Genomic DNA, 17262 nt, shown 5'->3' with positions numbered 1-17262 from the left:
AGTAGTTTTATGTGTGAGAGAAAAGACAGCTGAGTCTTTCCCATTCTCCTTCAGGCCATATCCCACTCAGTAAAAATATAAAGACATTGTCTTTATATAAGAATGTTTTATATAAAAGAATGCTTTATAAATATCTAAAAGCAAATACTTAATAACATGCCTGTATTTTTTACAGTCAAAGACTGGTTTCAAATGAACACTGGCTGAAAGTCAGTCTAATTCACAGCTCAGTGAACGCTGGCACGGTAGAAAGCTTTTCAATCAACTAATCCAACATTCACACAATATGTTTAGTTCTGAGCATTAAGTCACCATTTGGGGGACAGAATTAAGGATCTTTCAGTGTGTTTCCTGTTCTTCAGAACTGTGACTTCTTCCGGGATTGGGCAAGGTTTCATTCCAGTTAATTAAAAAAAACAGTATAAACAGATACAGAACTTACTATCAGCACAGAGTACTTTCTAGGGAGTCAGTCTAGTTTAGGTATACCATTTTTAATTTGCTCCCCTAAGTATTTACCATGTGTTATTCTGAATAAAAGTCAGATGACCTTTTACACAACCAGATTCGTGAAAATTTTGTAATTTACACCAATTTTATAAAAAAGAAATTAGAAGACTCAGCCTTTAGAAAAACTGTGTTTTCAGGACTTGGGAAACCCTTTTCAAATTACTTTTTATCACTTTCCACTACTCAGATTGCTAAGACCAAATTTCAGCATAACTGAAGTAAGCAGGTATGACTTGAATTATTTTTAGAATCCTTAAATTAGTCCTTAGCTTCAACAATAGAAGAATCATTGTTCTCTTATAAGCAGAATTATCATAAYGGTTTTGAAGTGGACTGCCAGGGAAATTGGGCTAAATACTGGTGGATATTATGGTACATATTATAGAAATTTTACAACAGTATCATGATGCTGATTTTACTGATGACTATGAGTGTACCATAGACAATGTCAAAATTATCCTACACAAATACTACTTCAGTATTGCAACATCTACAACACTATACTTATGTTCTGTGACGCACTAGTCTTCTGTTCAGCCTAGAGTTATCTATCCCTGATTTGTCCCTGCCTCTTCCTTTCCTTCTGCACACACATCTCCTGCTCAAACCTGGCATAGAGCTACCAGCACGGTCTTTTCCCATCCCTTCTCTTCTATTCTCTCTCCTTCAGCAAGGTACCAGAGCAGGGCAGACTCACAGCTACCACATCTAACTTCAGATTTGGATTTATACTTAGAAGGCTAAGGCTACAGAAGGCTTATATAAGGCTTTAGAAGGCTATAACCTTCTAAATCTCTTATCAGTTCTGCCTAATGTGACTGCGAATATTCTCTGAGGATAAAATTCACACCTAATTAGATGCAGAAGAGTCTCATTTTCCTTCCTAGTCTCTTTCCGTCTTACCTTCAATTGCTTTCTATTATGTTAGCTCTGCTGTTCACAGTCTTTTCWTATGTTATAATTCTGGCTACATGCTCTTCAAATGTATCTTTTTCTGTTCTAAACTTGCATATTGTGTGTTTTAGTTTGTACTTCCTTCCATTGCCACTATTATTATGTCTATATTAAACATAAAGATGTTATTCAAACAAGCAGTGAAATATTTCARTTACCTTGAATCTTCCTATTTATTAAACAAAACTTTTTCATCCTTGTGTTTTTGCTTCCCCTTTAACAACACTCATATTAAACGATAATTAGGCCTCAGCCTGAGGGAAAATTTACTTTAAACATGTAATGCCTTGGCTAATGAAACAAAGTCTACAACAGAACTATGACAGAGGATAAGTTGTCAAATCAAATATTTGCAAAGAAGTAAGGGAAGATACCCTTAGAAATCTGTAGATATTGTACCTTATCACAGTCTTATGCAGCAGGGCRTACTTTGCCTTCAGCTCAGCTACTCTGCTGCCTGGAAGTTTTCCAGAAGAAAATAGCTAGAGAAGCAAAACAGACAATTATAACATCTATTAAGTATTAACATTTCCATTACGCTGAAAATTTTTATAACTATTGTAGGCAGTCTCTTAGTTTATTCATTTTTGGTGATATACCAAATGGAATACACAGATGAAAAATACATTTTCACATAAGAATTGAAAGTATAAACAAAACAGTATAAAGACTGTATCTGCCATRACTACAATATTGCCTGCACTCCTATCTCTTTTCTGATTGCCCTTCTGCATTGAAATTTCATGATAATTCTCTCTTGACTTTGTATTCAGGCCTTCAGTCATCAGTTTTCCATGTTGCTTATATGATGGTTCAAAAAGGAACTTGGCTCAAGCTAGATCACCCCCGGGTCACAGAGCTCATTGCCTTGCATGGCTCTKCAGGTCCTTCATGGCAAACACCAACAGCAAACCACTCTACATAKTTAGTACTACAAAAACCATACATATGTGATGCAGCTTACCCATTTTTAGGTGGTTCCTCAGGTGTCTTGAGGGAGGTAATTTGGGCCAATGAGGAAAACTAGTCTTTCTTAATACAAATAGGAAATACAACAGAGAGCCTAGTTTTGCCACTGGGAAAGAAGTCACAGTAGCAATATGACACTATCTCCTAGGACATTTCTTTAGAAACCTTTCCTTCCTTTCTTTTGGTTACAGGTAAGAACCACATAAATCTTGCTCTACAAAAGTCCATATCTAGCCTTTTGGAGCAGCATAYCAAATCTGCAGTCTCTTTAATGGGAACCGGTCAAGAAATGAAGTTGTGTATGTCTCAAAGAAACAAAGTTACTACTGTACCCAAAGAAGCCTAAAAGACATACTTCARTCCTTGGGTTTTGACAAGGCCTTCAAGAAAAGGCCCTCCTTCTGGGCTGAATTAAAGGTAATGTAAGAGATTCRTATGTAGGCTATTCTGTAGATGCCTCTTTCTTGAATATCCATGAGAAACTGTCCAGGACAAATCCTATGGTCAGGAAGCAGAATCCAAGTTAATATACTAACAGAAGTATCCATTTTGTTGGTAGATGTTTGTATTTTTAAGATTTGCTGCAAAAGATTTCAGGGCAGCTAAGCCTCTCTGATTTTTGTAGCTGTGAGAAAAGGAAAGCAGATCTGTCTTTTGTTTGTATGAGATTAAAGATAAACAGCTCTCTAATATTTACTTTGGCATGCTTTATGAGCCAAAGATACTGCTCAATTAAGCTCATATTACTWACTAGCTCGTCTACAAGAAAGAAAATATTTCCCTATCTGAGCCCACTTACGAGCCTCACGTARAGGTATAGTTTTCCTGTTTGAATGGTATCTCACTATCGTCCTTCCTCTTGAATCATAGAATCAGTAAGGCTGGAAGAGACCTCTGGAGATCATCTAGTCCAACCCCCCTGCACAGCAGGGAAACAAGTGGCACATACGGGGATTGAACTCAYGACCTTGGCATTACTAGCAACACGCTCTAATCAACTRAGCTAAGTTTGACCCCCATAGCTACACCTGTAAGTTCTRTTTTTCCTTACTGCTTAGTTTCTCACTGCACATGCAGGCCATATTTGACAACATTCCTGAAGAAATAAATTTATTTGGCCTTGAAACTGASTGCTTTATATCCATAAACTTTTGAAGCATTTCACATTTCAATTTCTGCATTCAGTTCAGAGTTAAGAGCTCCATGTTGAAATGGCTGGACCTATGCAGAGTGACCCCTGYTCTGTAGACCTGGGAGAGAGATTGTATGGATAGCATAACCAGCATGTCAAAAGGGGATGAGATTTCTGTGAAAAGTATCACAAGATCATCCTGGTTATCACAAGCGCAGCTGGAGAGCCATCAGGGAGTCACTTCTGGGCTACCTCGATCCCAGGTTTTGTAATTAAATCCCACCACACTGTTTKTTCCAAGATTCTTGGAAAGTGGTAAGAATAAGAAGGGAAGGTAAGAGGCTGCAACTTGAGAGGAAGAGAAGTAGCTAATTGTGGGAGGAGAGGATTGTACAAGGGAGGAAAAGCTTGAATCAACTGCAGAAAAACTGTATTTGTGGATAAGCCCAGATGAAGGATGATGCCTAAGATACACAACACATTTAAATCTTCCTTCCCACCAATATAATATTGGGTGATGCGGAAATAAAATGAACTACAAAAGCTATACTGTCTGAGCCAATGCATGCTCCCAGGAATTCACCAAATGCCTACAACAGGGATAGAAGTTGTGACTCTTGCCTTGCACATTTTTATCATGCTGACCAACAGCAGATTTCCAATCCCTGAGTACACTGACTACYGATAACAGAAATTAGGGACAGGACTGGAATGAAAACTGGTACCCACTTAGACATTAGAACTACGGTTGTGCACAGTCAGTACTAGCTCTTTGCAAAAGATACTGAAAATGGGTAGCAGTCTCACACTGTTAGAGACGCTCTTCAATGGATAGTACAGAGGACAGAGTCCTTGCGGTTTACCATCAGATAGGCCAAGAAGTAACCATTTTTCTAGCCAGAATGACTTTGGTTCCCACTGATATTTAGGTTGGAATTAGGGCCAAGAAACTATTTGTCACTATCATCTGCAAAGGCTACTGACAGTCCTAAAGGAAACCTCCTCTTGTGGCTGCAGACATCCTCCAGCTCAATGGCAACAGCCTGAAAAGGCAACAAGGAAGCTGAATGACCAAGGCAGACAGATTTTCTTTTATATAGTGCATAATGGCAAGAGATGAACATACTGAACTAACCTATTGTCATGRAATATAGAAACAAAAATACAATAGCTAGGGAACAGCAGTTTACTCCTGCCAACTGTAGGTGGATGACACTAGCTTAACTGGGGATGAGCTAAGACCTAAAATGCTGAAGCCCAAGCTTAAATATACAGTCACTAAAGACAGTATGGACACGTACCTAAATAAACCTTCTTTGCATCAAGCCAGCCCTAATGCTTTTATCTGTGTAGGACTGAATTTTCACTGCTTCCAACAGTTAGTGATGCATCTAAATCATATGTTCCTCACCCTGCAAGTCTGACTGGACATCTATATTTTTTTCTTTAGAAATTTATGATTAATGTCATACTATGACAGTCTGCTTCAAACAAGAAGGTTTATTTAAAAGCTGGAAAAATGCACAAGCAATATCATCTACACATACACAACACTCACCTGAAWTTACTTTTGATTATAGACTTTTATATGGGATTTGCTTTTGAGTGACAGGAACAGCACAGAGCCAAATTACTTTTATTTAACCAACAAATTTTGGGGATGTAGCCTGTCTCAATTAACTTTTTGGAGAGTGCTCCTGCCAAACTTTTTTCTCTTTCTCAAGAAACATATTTTATCTTTTAAAATTGCATCCTCCTCCTTTGAGTGTGAGTTAAAATTACTATATATTTCAAYGGTTTTCAGCAGAGGCATAAGCATTGCTATTACTCAAGACTGGATGTGCCAGTGAGCAAGACAAACATGAGTTTATCTTCAGCTGAAAATGATCTTGGATTAAAGTTCAAAATTTAAAGTGCAATAGGTATTCTAAAAAATTTTTCTTGAATAGTGCTAGAACAACAGGAAACAGTAAACAATATTCCCTCATATTCCCTCAATATACAATATTTTATTATTTATTTCATAGTTTGCAAACAAGTCAATTTGACCTTTCTGGCTTGTAATCACAGACCTGGCATCTGTGGGGTTATACTGAAACTAYCTTTTGCCTCTGACATTCTATTCCAATTCATCACCTCACATACCTTTTATATTTTTTTTGTTTACAAAGAAGAGCATACTTTAGGGAGGAGAACAGTATCAGTTACTAAGTTTCCTTTTAGCCATCAGAAYAGCATTCGGAAAAATTTTCTTTAAGGGCAACAGTCCAGAACAAACCTCTACTCATGAGAATAATCTTTCAGTTATATAAACTGACTTAAATAGGGACACTTTTAAGAGTGAGCATTATTTACTCAACTAATGGCTTGAAATACTGAGTCTTACCATGCAACCTTCAAATTAAAATATAAAGCAATTCACCTTTTGCTCTTTTGTTTGCTTTGGAAGAAGTTGTTRGAATCAGAAACAGAATCATGCCACTGATTTTATGTGTCTATGCTTACAGTGGATTTCGTCCTGAATGGTAGATAAGATATAATGRGTATTTGGTCCTATTTAGCCTTTAACAAAATCTGGTATAGCTAGTACAATTATCAACAGGAAAAAAGATTAGACTTTRAGTAATTTAGCTGAAATTTACAGCTCTGAACTGATTAGCCAGTATATGATTAACAAATACATTGTAGAATGAATCCAGAATAATTGTAATGAAATGAAAACAAATAGCCTCAACTCTCTCGTCTTCTACAGATTTGTACCAGGCACGGTTACTTACCTCTGTGTACAATTGAAAAAAACTCTACTATTTGGACTTTGCAGATCACACAGGTAATACAGAATTGTGCAAGGAAAAAAGCACACATTGATGCATATATATCAATAAAAAAAAAATTTTTTGCAATATCTTGGAAAAAACAACAGTTTGCAAAAGACAYTAAAGTTCTTACGTGAATGCTGTTTTTGTGAAGGGAAAACATGTCCCAGATATCCATACTTACTAAAGTTTACCCCAAAATACTGCCATGAGTCCTGATATAGCCTAATCTGCTTTTTGTGTTTTGTGTACAATCTTCCTTCCATTCACTCACAGACTCATTCTATTCTGAAATCAAGGAAATGGGTAATATTTCTAATAGGACTTACAAAGTAGTAAAGTGTACAATATTAATTATTCTAAAGACAGAGGAGTTACATTGGTGTAAACAGTTAAAAAGTCTACTGGGAAGATTATATGCATTTATTGAGTTTCTGGATGTCATTCGCCTGTCTAAACTACAGGTTTCACATTTGGATCTCAGATTCAGCAGAGAAGTGTATAAAAATTYCTACAACCAGGTGCTGTAATATAAAATAGTTACACAGCTTCATTTCTCAAGTACAGCATTAGCTTTCTTCTTTAAAAAAATATTGCAAGCTAAATTGGAACTGGAATTCAGAAATATTTCTTTTTACCTCTATTTCTGGATGTTTACAATAGATGAATCATATTTTCCTTTGATATTCAGTCTAATTTGAAATATCTTCATCTTTCTCTTCATAAAATATAAGGCAAGTTTTAACACAGGATGAGTAACAAATTCATTCTTAAATTGCAATAGAGACAAAGCATAATGATTTTACTTCTGTATAGCTAAGTGATGTTGGCCATGGGCATAGATAGAGCTCTTCCTCACCTTTAACTTRAAGAGCTCTTTCCTAGCCACGTCACAGTAAAAATTACAGATTGCTAACATRAGTTAAAAATACAGAGGTTTAAATACACAAATATATATAAATCTCAGGTATATACACACTTTCTTTTATTAACCTATATCTACAGTCAGATTCTAAAGGTCCTACTCCATTTCATTTATCAGTAAGAACTATGACACATAGTCTGATCATTGCAATCGTAGTGTAAATACAGACTAGTCCAGCTGCTACTAWTCACCAGTACAATTAAAAACTGGATCTGACTTGGATCTGACTATCTTAATTCTGTAAAAATGTTTGTCCGGTATATCTATCAGGCRTTAAATAAAATCAATACTATTTTCAAAATATCCATTATAAAAATCATATAAAGAACATTACTACAACCATGTTTTACAACATATTTAYACACATATACACACAATATAAGTTAATTCAAAAATCCAGTTGAAATRGATTAAGCAAATATTCACTTCCCTGATAATTTTCACCTAATCCAAAGTAAGTTTGATTTTGGAGGTAATTTTTTCATATAAAATGTTTAACAAAACATAGCAGTACATTTTACTAAAATATATCAAAAGTTAGACTTTCTACAAAGACATTAGGGTCTGTTATAACTCACCCTGAGAGAAAAAAATGTTAATTGATGGTTTAAATCAGTGATAATCCACCTCACAATGATCCTGGTCTAGCAGCATTTATAAATAAAGCAACAGTTACAGAACCTTTAAAAGATTAGTATTCTAAAGCTGAAAGCAGCTTTAATATACCCATCCAGAAGCATAAATTTTAGTATAAGAAGGCTTAATGGAAGTTCAGAATTMTGTCACTGGATCTTAATAAATGCCCATAAAACTACAGACCCCAGAGATAAAAAAAAGCCATTGTGACTAAATTGAGGTGTAATAGCAATAAAAACATATTTCTCTCTATATAAGGGATAGGAGAAAAAGATGTAAATTGAGTTAAATTATGGTAYAAATTAAAGTTTGAAGGCAATAGATAAGGGAAACCAAGAAAATCCATGAAGCATCTGCGATCAAAGGAAATAGAAATAAGAAGGGCTTTARACACATATAAAAAGAATATCTGAGAAATCCATGGTTCAGGTGCATTGGTACATCATGATAGTAAAATTSTAAGTTGATATAGGGTTACAGAAAAGGCAAAAACATCCAATGACTGAGCGACATTGTGTACAACAAGATTAATTCTTGAAGATTTTTTAAAAACTCTTGTTCTGACAAATTCTAAAGCCATAGTATATAGAAAACCATATGGAAAAAAATATTCCTATATCAAGCAATTTGAAATTTCAGTACTGTACGAAATTTATGTAGGAAAGTAGTATAAAAATATAAATATGCATGACAGAAGATGATATGGAAGTAGATGTCTTGTACCAGGTATCTAACACCTCTGAYGTCCAGAAGAGAGATGCTTTCACGTCTTGTGAAAGCTTTCAGGTCTTTGTGAATCCATGAGCYTGCAATGTGCCCTTGTGGCCAAAAGGCCAACGGTATTCTCAGGTGCATTAGGAAGAGTGTTGCCAGAAGGTGGAGGGAGGTGATCCTGCCCCTCTCCTCAGCCCTGGGGAGGCCTCATCTCGAGTACTGTGTTCAGTTCTGGGCTCCCCAGTATGAGAGAGACATGGAGCTACTGGAGAGAGTCCAGCGTAGGGCTACAAAGATGATCAGAGGGCTGGAGCACCTGCCCTATGAGGAACGGCTTCAAGAGCTGGGCCTGCTCAGCCTGGGGAAGAGAAGACTGAGAAGGGATCTGATCAGTGTCTACAAATACCTTAAAGAAGGGTGTCAAGGGAACAGGGCCAAACTCTTTTCAGTTGTCCCATGTGACAGGACAAGAGGCAATGGGCAGAAATTGAAGCACAGGAAGTTCCACCTGAACATGAGGAAAAATTTCTTTCCTGTGAGAGTGACAGAGCARTGGAATAAGTTSCCTAGAGAGGCTGTGGAGTCTCCTTCTCYRGAGATATTCAAAACCCTCCTGGATGCAACCCTGTCTRAAACGCTCCAGGTGATCCTGCTTGAGCAAGGGATTTGGACTAGAYGATCTCCASAGGTCCCTCCCAACCTCAACCATTCTGTGATTGTAAATTCAGCATTAAAGTCCCTAGATTCCTGGGAAGTCTAGTGTCAATGGTCTTACAAAGATTACTCCCCTCAAAAAACAACYCTCAAAATGGTCCATCTTGCCTAGGCAACACAAGACTCCCCTTGTGGAGAAGATGAACTACTGTAATTCTCAACAATTGTTACACAGAAATTAAACTTAGGAAATTCCTAACTTGTTTKATTTTTGGTAAGAATGCTTGAATTTAAGCAATCTACATTTGAAGAAGCCCTAGTGTTAATTAAAGAATACAATATACTTCGGCAGCAGTGACTGTAATGAGTACTACACCTTATAGATTTCAACCACGGTAAGTACGTTTGGAAATTAGTTTTAAAAATGTCATCATTCAAGAAYATACAAATAAAACAACTAATGATAAAATAGTCAGTGGTATTTACATATAYACATACATTCACACACACATAAMATTTCTAAATTAGAGTTTGTGATAATTTTCATAATTTTAATCTGGTCTGTTGGACCTGCAATAGTCACATATTTCTGTGAAAAGGATGCCTAATAGACAATATTTCAAGACTAAATATCCAAAGACTAATATTCCAAGCTTAAAAAAGAAGTTACATATCACCTCCTCTTCCATCCTGCCCACCACCTCTCTAATGTGTTCTTTTGAAGATGCTCATCCATAGTTCATTTTGTTGTTTGTAAGTGCTTGTGTTGCTGGAGTAARTAAAATGGTAGTTTTCTTTAGTTATCCTAATAATCTGCTACATTTAAAACAAGRAAAAGAACCAATGAAGATGGAGAAATGAGAAGAAAAGAACTTGTGTACCTGACARGTCTTTTGCAGTCCTGTGTTAACTACGATGCTCAGGAAAAAATTGAGATAATTTTGTTATACTGGCAGTGGCACTCTCAAGCCTGGAGTTTGGAATATAGTCGCATAATTAACTGTTGATTTTTCCAAGCTCTTCCCATGTGAGTTGCTTTTCTCCTCTCTCTAGTTTTTATTATTATTATTATTATTATTATTATTATACAATGAACTGGAACTCCATAAATTTTTAAACACACATGAAATTGATAGATCATCTTGGTAAACTAAAATAAATTTTCCATATTTAAATGAAGAATTATTAGAAAGTTGGATAGAGATTTGGCTGCTAGTAGGTGGTTGCTTGGCAACTTCTTTTTGCTTTCTCCTTGTAGTCCCATAAATGTAATTACATAAAAATTGTATATCCTATTACTGGGTTGACATGCATCTTTCCTTTTCAATATAACTTTTCTGTTATGTTTACTTTAGCCTRTTAAGCTGCTCCTTCTTTTACTTTACACTGATTTTAATTGATTAACACGTTACACTCCACTGAGTGTAAGTTTCTAATTTGCATCTTTTCAGGCAATCTGGCTACTTTCTACCAGAAAATAAAACAATAAATAAATTTGTTTTTTTCAGTCAGTGGAAAGTCCACGAAATAGCGGTACTAAGAACTCTAAGAACTATAATGTTCTCAGTTTTGAATTACAGGTTTTTTTCATGTCTTACTTCAGTGCTCTCCAGAAATGAAAAGAATTTAGCCAAATTTCAAACTTAGTAAGATTATGTAGTTTGAATATTGGTCTAGTGCTTTGCATGTTTCTGAAGAAACACACAGTGAAAAGTACAGATCAATATAGCTGCCATCAAGACAATCTGTGTTAAAATCAGTTACTCATAATCATTATGAAAGTGAAACATTTGAAGGTTTCCTAGGAAAGACTTAATTTTAACATTYCCCAAAACTTCTGCATTTCAGAGAAATGATGGAGCTAACATACATTTCTAATCATGTCTGCAGATATTGCAGAATAACTGAAAGGTATTCTAAATATCAACAAAATAATCTGAAGTGCCTGCATATTGATGCATGCAGCATGGGGAACAAACAGCAGGAATTAGAAGTCTGTGTGCAGTTGCAGCATAGTCTCATCGGGACCACAGAGACATGGTGGGATAGCTCACACAACTGGAGTGCTGAGATGGATGGATACAGGCTCTTTAGGACGGACAGGCTAGGAAGGTGAGGAGGGGGAGTCGCCYTTTATGTAAGTGAGCAATGGGAATGCATGGAGCTCTGCCTGGGGATGGGTGAGAGGCCAGATGAGGGCTTATGGGTCAGGATTCTGGAGAATTTGGTAGTGGCTACAGAGATCTGCTGACAAAGGACACTTAAAAGGACAAGGTAATGAATACCTTCTTCACTTCAGTCTTTGTTACGATGACCACTGGCCTTCAGGAATCCCAGGTCCCCCACACCAGGTGGAAAGTCTGGAGAAGGAAGACTTATCCTTTGCAAAGGAGGATCAGGTTAGGGAACACTTAAACGGGACACACACTGTCAATTGGACCTTATAGGATGCACCCACAAGCACTGAGTGAGGTGGCTAACGTCATTGTGAGGCTACTCTCAATTATCTTTGAAAGGTTAYGATGATTGCAAGAGGTTCCTGAGGACTGGAAGAAGGCAAAAGTGACTCTAAAAGCCAAGAAGGATGATCTGTGAAACTATTGGCTGGTGACCTTTACCTCGATCCCTCGGAAGGTGATGGAGGAACAAATCCTGGATACCATTTCTAGACAAATGAAGGACAGGAAGGTTATTGGAAGAAGTCATCATGATTTACGATGGGAAAATTGTGCTTAACCAACCTGAAAGGCATCTGTGATGGTACCAGTGATGGTCATAGCAGTAAAGACTGAAGTGAAGAAGGTATTCAATATCTTGTCCTTTTGTCACCAGAGCCTCTGCCTCATCTATCGGAGGGCCCACATTTTCCCTAGTCTTCCCTTGGCTGCTGCTATTTCTGTAGCTGCCTTTCTTGTTGTCCTTCATGTCCCTCACCAGATTCAAATCCAGATGGGCTTTGGCTTTCCTAATGCTATCCCTGCATGTTTGGAGAATCTCTATAAGCCTCATGGGTTGCCTGTCCCTGCTCCCACCTCTTCCATGCTTTTTTCTTATGTTTGAGTTTTTGACACTGTTTCCCATAACATCCTTTGAGACAAGCTGATGAAGTATGCACTAGATAGGTATACAGTGTGGTGGACTGAAAACTAGCTGAACTGCCAGGCTCAGCGGGTTGTGATCAGCTGCACTAAATCCAGTTAGAGGCCAGTCACTAGTAGTGTACTCAGAGGTTGACAAAGGGGCCAATATTGTTTAATAATTTCATTAATGACCTGGATAATGGGTCAGAGTGCACCATCAGCAAGTTTGCACATGATACAAAACTGGCAGGAGTGGCAGATAAAGCAGCTGGTTGTGCTGCTATTAAGAGGGACCTTGACAGACTGGAGAAGTGGGCAGGGAGGAACCTCATGAAGTTCAGCACAGGGAAATGCTCTGCATCTGGGGAGGAATAACTCCAAACACTAGTACACAGTAGGGGATGACTGACTGGAGAGCAACTTGTCAGAGAGAGACCTAGGGGTCCTGGTAAATAACAAGTTGAACATAAGGCAGTAATGCACCCTCATGGCAAAGCACGCCAACAGTATCCCRGGCTGCATTAGGCAGAGCATCCCCAGAAGACTGAGAGAGGTGGTCCTTCCCCRCTGCTCAGCCTTAGTGAGGCCACATCTCTAGTACTGTCTCCAGTTYTAGGTTCCCTATACAAAACATCATCATACTGAAACAAGCTCAGGGGAAGACTACAAAGATGATTAAGGGACTTGTGAATCTCTCACATGAGGAGAGCTGAGAGAGTTGGGACTGTTCAGCCTGGAGAAGAGAAGGCTGAGGGGGGTCTTATCAATGGGTATAAATATCCGATAGGAGGGTATAAAGAAGTCGGGACCAGACTCTTCTCAGAGGTGCAAAGTGATAGGATGAGAGGCAATGGATACAAATTGAAACAAAGCAAATTCTTTCTGAACAGAAGAAAACATTTCTTCACTGTGAGAATGGTTGAAGAATGGATGGAAYATGTTGCTCAAAGAGGTTGTGGAGTCTACATCCCTGGAGCACAAGTGTGATCCTGGGMAACCTTCTCTAGCTGACCCTGCTTGAGCAGAGGGATTGGATCTAGAGGTCTGGATTCTGTAATCATATTTTCCACCTTTTATTTCGAAGTTGTAGATTGTGTAATTATTTATAATAAGATAAAACGACTACACTTACAGTTATTTTAACAGAGAATAGTCCAGTAATTTCAATTAATGTTGTTTATTTCAAACATCTGAAAGGTTTCCTCAAATGAGTCTTTTGTCTCAAAAYAGGACACAACATGTGCTTGTGCTTAAATAGTGCAAAAGGGAGCTCAGCTTGAACTTAAATCACTCTCCACRTAGAAAACAAGGATCATCTGCTCCAGGGTCTTAGCATCAGTGCTGCCTCTCCTGCCATCAAACTACCGCCAGGTAACTGGCATATGCTCTTCCAAAGAGCTGCGTGTATGTGAGGATGAAGCTTCACAGATATGCGACATTTGGAGCAAATGCATATGTGCATTTTGTAGAGGYCTGAACTACAAAACTGATTTATCTGCTTGTTTACTTCTTTATTGGCTTTGGACTTGAGAATGTTTAGACTGCAGCTGGTTYATATTTCTAAGCTTTCTTGTAGCACCACAATAACTTGTTTAATTGAATACTGAGATTGTTTTCAAGGTTTTTAAGGAGCAGAGCAAAAATTATGCACTCAAGATATCATTTCAGACGGGCAAACAGATTGTTTTTAACCTTAGAACATAAAAAGTTTACAATATTGAAGCAATAAGCAACCAATACCAATTTTAATATCTAAACTACAGAGATATTTAGAGAAAAWATACTTTCCATTCTTGAGGAAGGAGAAGCCAAAAGCAAAAGAACATAAGATCTTCTCCTCAAAAAACTTCTTATATCCTTTCAGTTAAATGAATAGTTTTAAATTTTTTTTAATGTTTAAAATGATGTAATATATCATACTAAACTTCGATTATTTAACATTTAATGATGTTTTTCAATGAAAAACATCAACTGGAATTGATAGGGATATGCTAGCGATAAAATGAAGAAAAATGCAGGCTAATAACTTGGTTTCTAAATGGCTAAATATGGTCTTTCAGAGTGTTCTCARTTTCTGAGAACTTCTGTGACTTCTCATTACTTTTCAAGATCATATCTTGGCTCCTTCAAGGTAGGTCATTCAAAAATGAAGAAACCCCAAAGTTTAAGAAAATTTTAAAAATATAGAGCTGGCATTTGTCACCTGTGAGGCAAGGGATTTCTTTAAAAACACAAGAAAACTGCTCTAAAAATCCCCAATCCAGGTTTCACAGTTTAATGCTCTTCGGATTTCTGTGATAATTTCATCTGATTTCCTCAATTTTTTTCACCACTTTTGGCATAGTATTTGAGGAATGGACTTTAATACCCCAAGCCCAGACCATATAGAACACAAAGCTCMGTTTTGGAATCAGTGAGAAAATTCACACTGACTTTTATTAGAACGAGTCCTAAATCACTTAGAGCCAAAATCACCTACTTAACTCTGAATGCTGTTGGCAAATAAACTAATTTAAGGATAACAGTTTAATAGCTTGCTAGATAAACAAATACGTAAAAATCAACTGKTATTGTTCCAAATAAACTTTCCAAGTTTCTTTCTTTAATTTAATTCAAGAAAATGGYAAAAGAATAATGTAAATTAGACCAGATCAACTTACTAAATGGGCTTACYTTTCTAAGCGATTAACTTTGGTCCAGAAAAACAATGTGAAAATTTCCCTAGACACCYATGATGAAATTCCAGTTCCATCCATTTTCAACTAAGCTGAGATTTCTCCTGCAAATATTCTTTTCTAATATAAGGTCAAGATCAAATTTCTTTCAAATCAGACTGCATTAGAAAACAGTTTTCCAGGTAGGGGAAATAAAATAATAGCCCTTTATGCCACATAGGGTAGTTCTCTCCACATATGCTCCATCTCATTTGTAAAGTCTAAAAGGCAAGGAATTAAATCAATTATTTCAATCTTTTTATTTTGTTTTTCTTTTCTAACCTGTGAAGAGCCCTTATAGTCTGGAAAAACTCATTCTTTGTATTTTTTTCCAGAACTTTTATTTAAAACATTTGCACTGCAACTACAGTAAAGCAAAAAGTAAACTCAATGTAATACAGGAGGAGTAGAATCATAGAAAAATCTAGGTTGGAAGGAACCTCTGCATGYAACTTCCAACTCAAAGCAGGGTTAGCTTCAAGGTTAGACCAGGCTACTTCAGGGCCCTGYCCTGTGAAGTTTTGTAAATGCAGTGATTAAGTAAGAATGCAGTGATTAAATGCAGATTGTACCAGATACAAAATAATCTAGTGCACCAACAATTCTCTCTACTTTTTACCTTAGAGAAGATACTGATGGGTCCTGAAATAGAGTCTACACAATGACTACATCATTTCATCTCACTTCTGGATTTTTTCCAAAGCCATGCAGCTAAAGACTCTGCAGCTCTCAGAATATCTGCATGCCACATCATTGAATATATTAGAAAGATAACCCAAAGACATTGAAAAAGAAAGCACAATGGCAAGTTAAACTATAGTACATGACTACAATCTATTGTCTTTAAACTATAGGAAGAGAAAGGAAGACAAAAAAAAATGCCAAAAAAGAGGAAAATAATTATGTCAGTGTATTTAAGGTTCTAATTCTTTTTAATAATCAAATTTAATTGATTAAATTATTTCAGATTGCTTTCCAGASTTTACAAGAAACAAGAAAGTTGCTGAGGCTGGCTTGAGTCTTTGGTCATAAGAATTAAGCCCTCTAGATATTTGTTAAATGGAGAAATCCTCTTACTTGACCTTTGAGCCATCTCCAAAGTAGTGTCTACTGTGGGCCAGCCCTTTGGGTTTCAGGTACAGCCAGCGAGTTCCCAGGGTGTCCACCACAGACACCTATTCCTGCAGTTGGGATGAACCTCCTTTTCAACGAGCTTCTAACTCACCTTTGACAATAGAGGGAGCCAAAGATGATTAACCAGCTCAGACTAGACACCAGATACTTAGATGACCAAAGTTTTGCTTTAAAGTGAAGTATTACATCAAAATCTATATATGTCCAGTAAATATATTCATTACACTTTCGSGAATTGGGAAACATATAAAAGTACAGACAGGAATAACAACATAGCAGATTTTTAGGGAAGAATATACATTGTTTAAGTAATCAGTCATTCTTCCAGAGAGAACGGTTACAATGGTAAAAGGTAAAGAAAAATGTGGTGTGATTTTTAAATTAAYGTTGTCAGTAGAATTGACAAATGAAGGCAGAATCCCTCTCATCTCTAAGTACATATCTTCTCAGAGAGTAGATTTTGTAGGATAAGGATTGGAAGTCCACAGAGAAARTTTTTTTACTGGCCTTTCTGAATAGAGAAAGATTTGACACTAAGTTTTCTCAACATTTAATTTAAGCAATAAACAATCATATCTGAACCCAAGAGGCTATTGGTTGAACAAATGATTAAAGAAATTACTTCATTTACAGATTTTCCATTTTAAAATTTAAAATTTTTTTTTTTTTTTTACAGATTTTCCATTTTAAAATTTAAAATTTTTCCCTTCTTTTGAAGAGGATCTCTGCGAATTTTGAAAAACAAAATTTGATATCTCTAGAAATCCACAGAAGTAGATTTCAAAAATACCCCAACTCCTTAAATAATGCAGGAGAATGGTCAACTGAATATTTCAGATAATCTTACAAATAAATTGTACAAATAAAATACATTTGCTGTCAGATGGGAAAAAAATAGAGAATACTTATATATACATAATTTAAGTTACCAAATAAGGCCAAAAAGAGGTCACTCATATGATCTAACTTGAGATGTCTACAATATAGAAATGTGTGCTAATCGTATAAGTTACTTTTAAAGTCA

General features: G+C 36.6%; 1 protein-coding gene across 2 annotated transcripts in view; it reads right to left on the bottom strand.

Moving 5' to 3' along the window:
• CCDC146 (coiled-coil domain containing 146) overlaps positions 1-17262 on the bottom strand; it is an 81162-nt gene that overhangs the window by 41189 nt on the left and 22711 nt on the right. For both annotated transcript variants that reach the window (XM_085298592.1, XM_085298602.1), the window contains exon 2: positions 1864-1946. In XM_085298592.1, the coding sequence (XP_085154718.1) occupies positions 1864-1946 (83 nt within the window). The remainder of the gene's footprint in view (positions 1-1863; positions 1947-17262) is intronic.

Source organism: Rhea americana, unplaced genomic scaffold (assembly GCF_003343005.1).
Source record: "Rhea americana isolate MKP2758 unplaced genomic scaffold, rheAme1 scaffold_1, whole genome shotgun sequence".
NCBI classification, from domain to species: domain Eukaryota; kingdom Metazoa; phylum Chordata; class Aves; order Rheiformes; family Rheidae; genus Rhea; species Rhea americana.
Note: the sequence above shows the minus strand (reverse complement) of the source record. Positions and strands in the feature narration are given on the sequence as shown.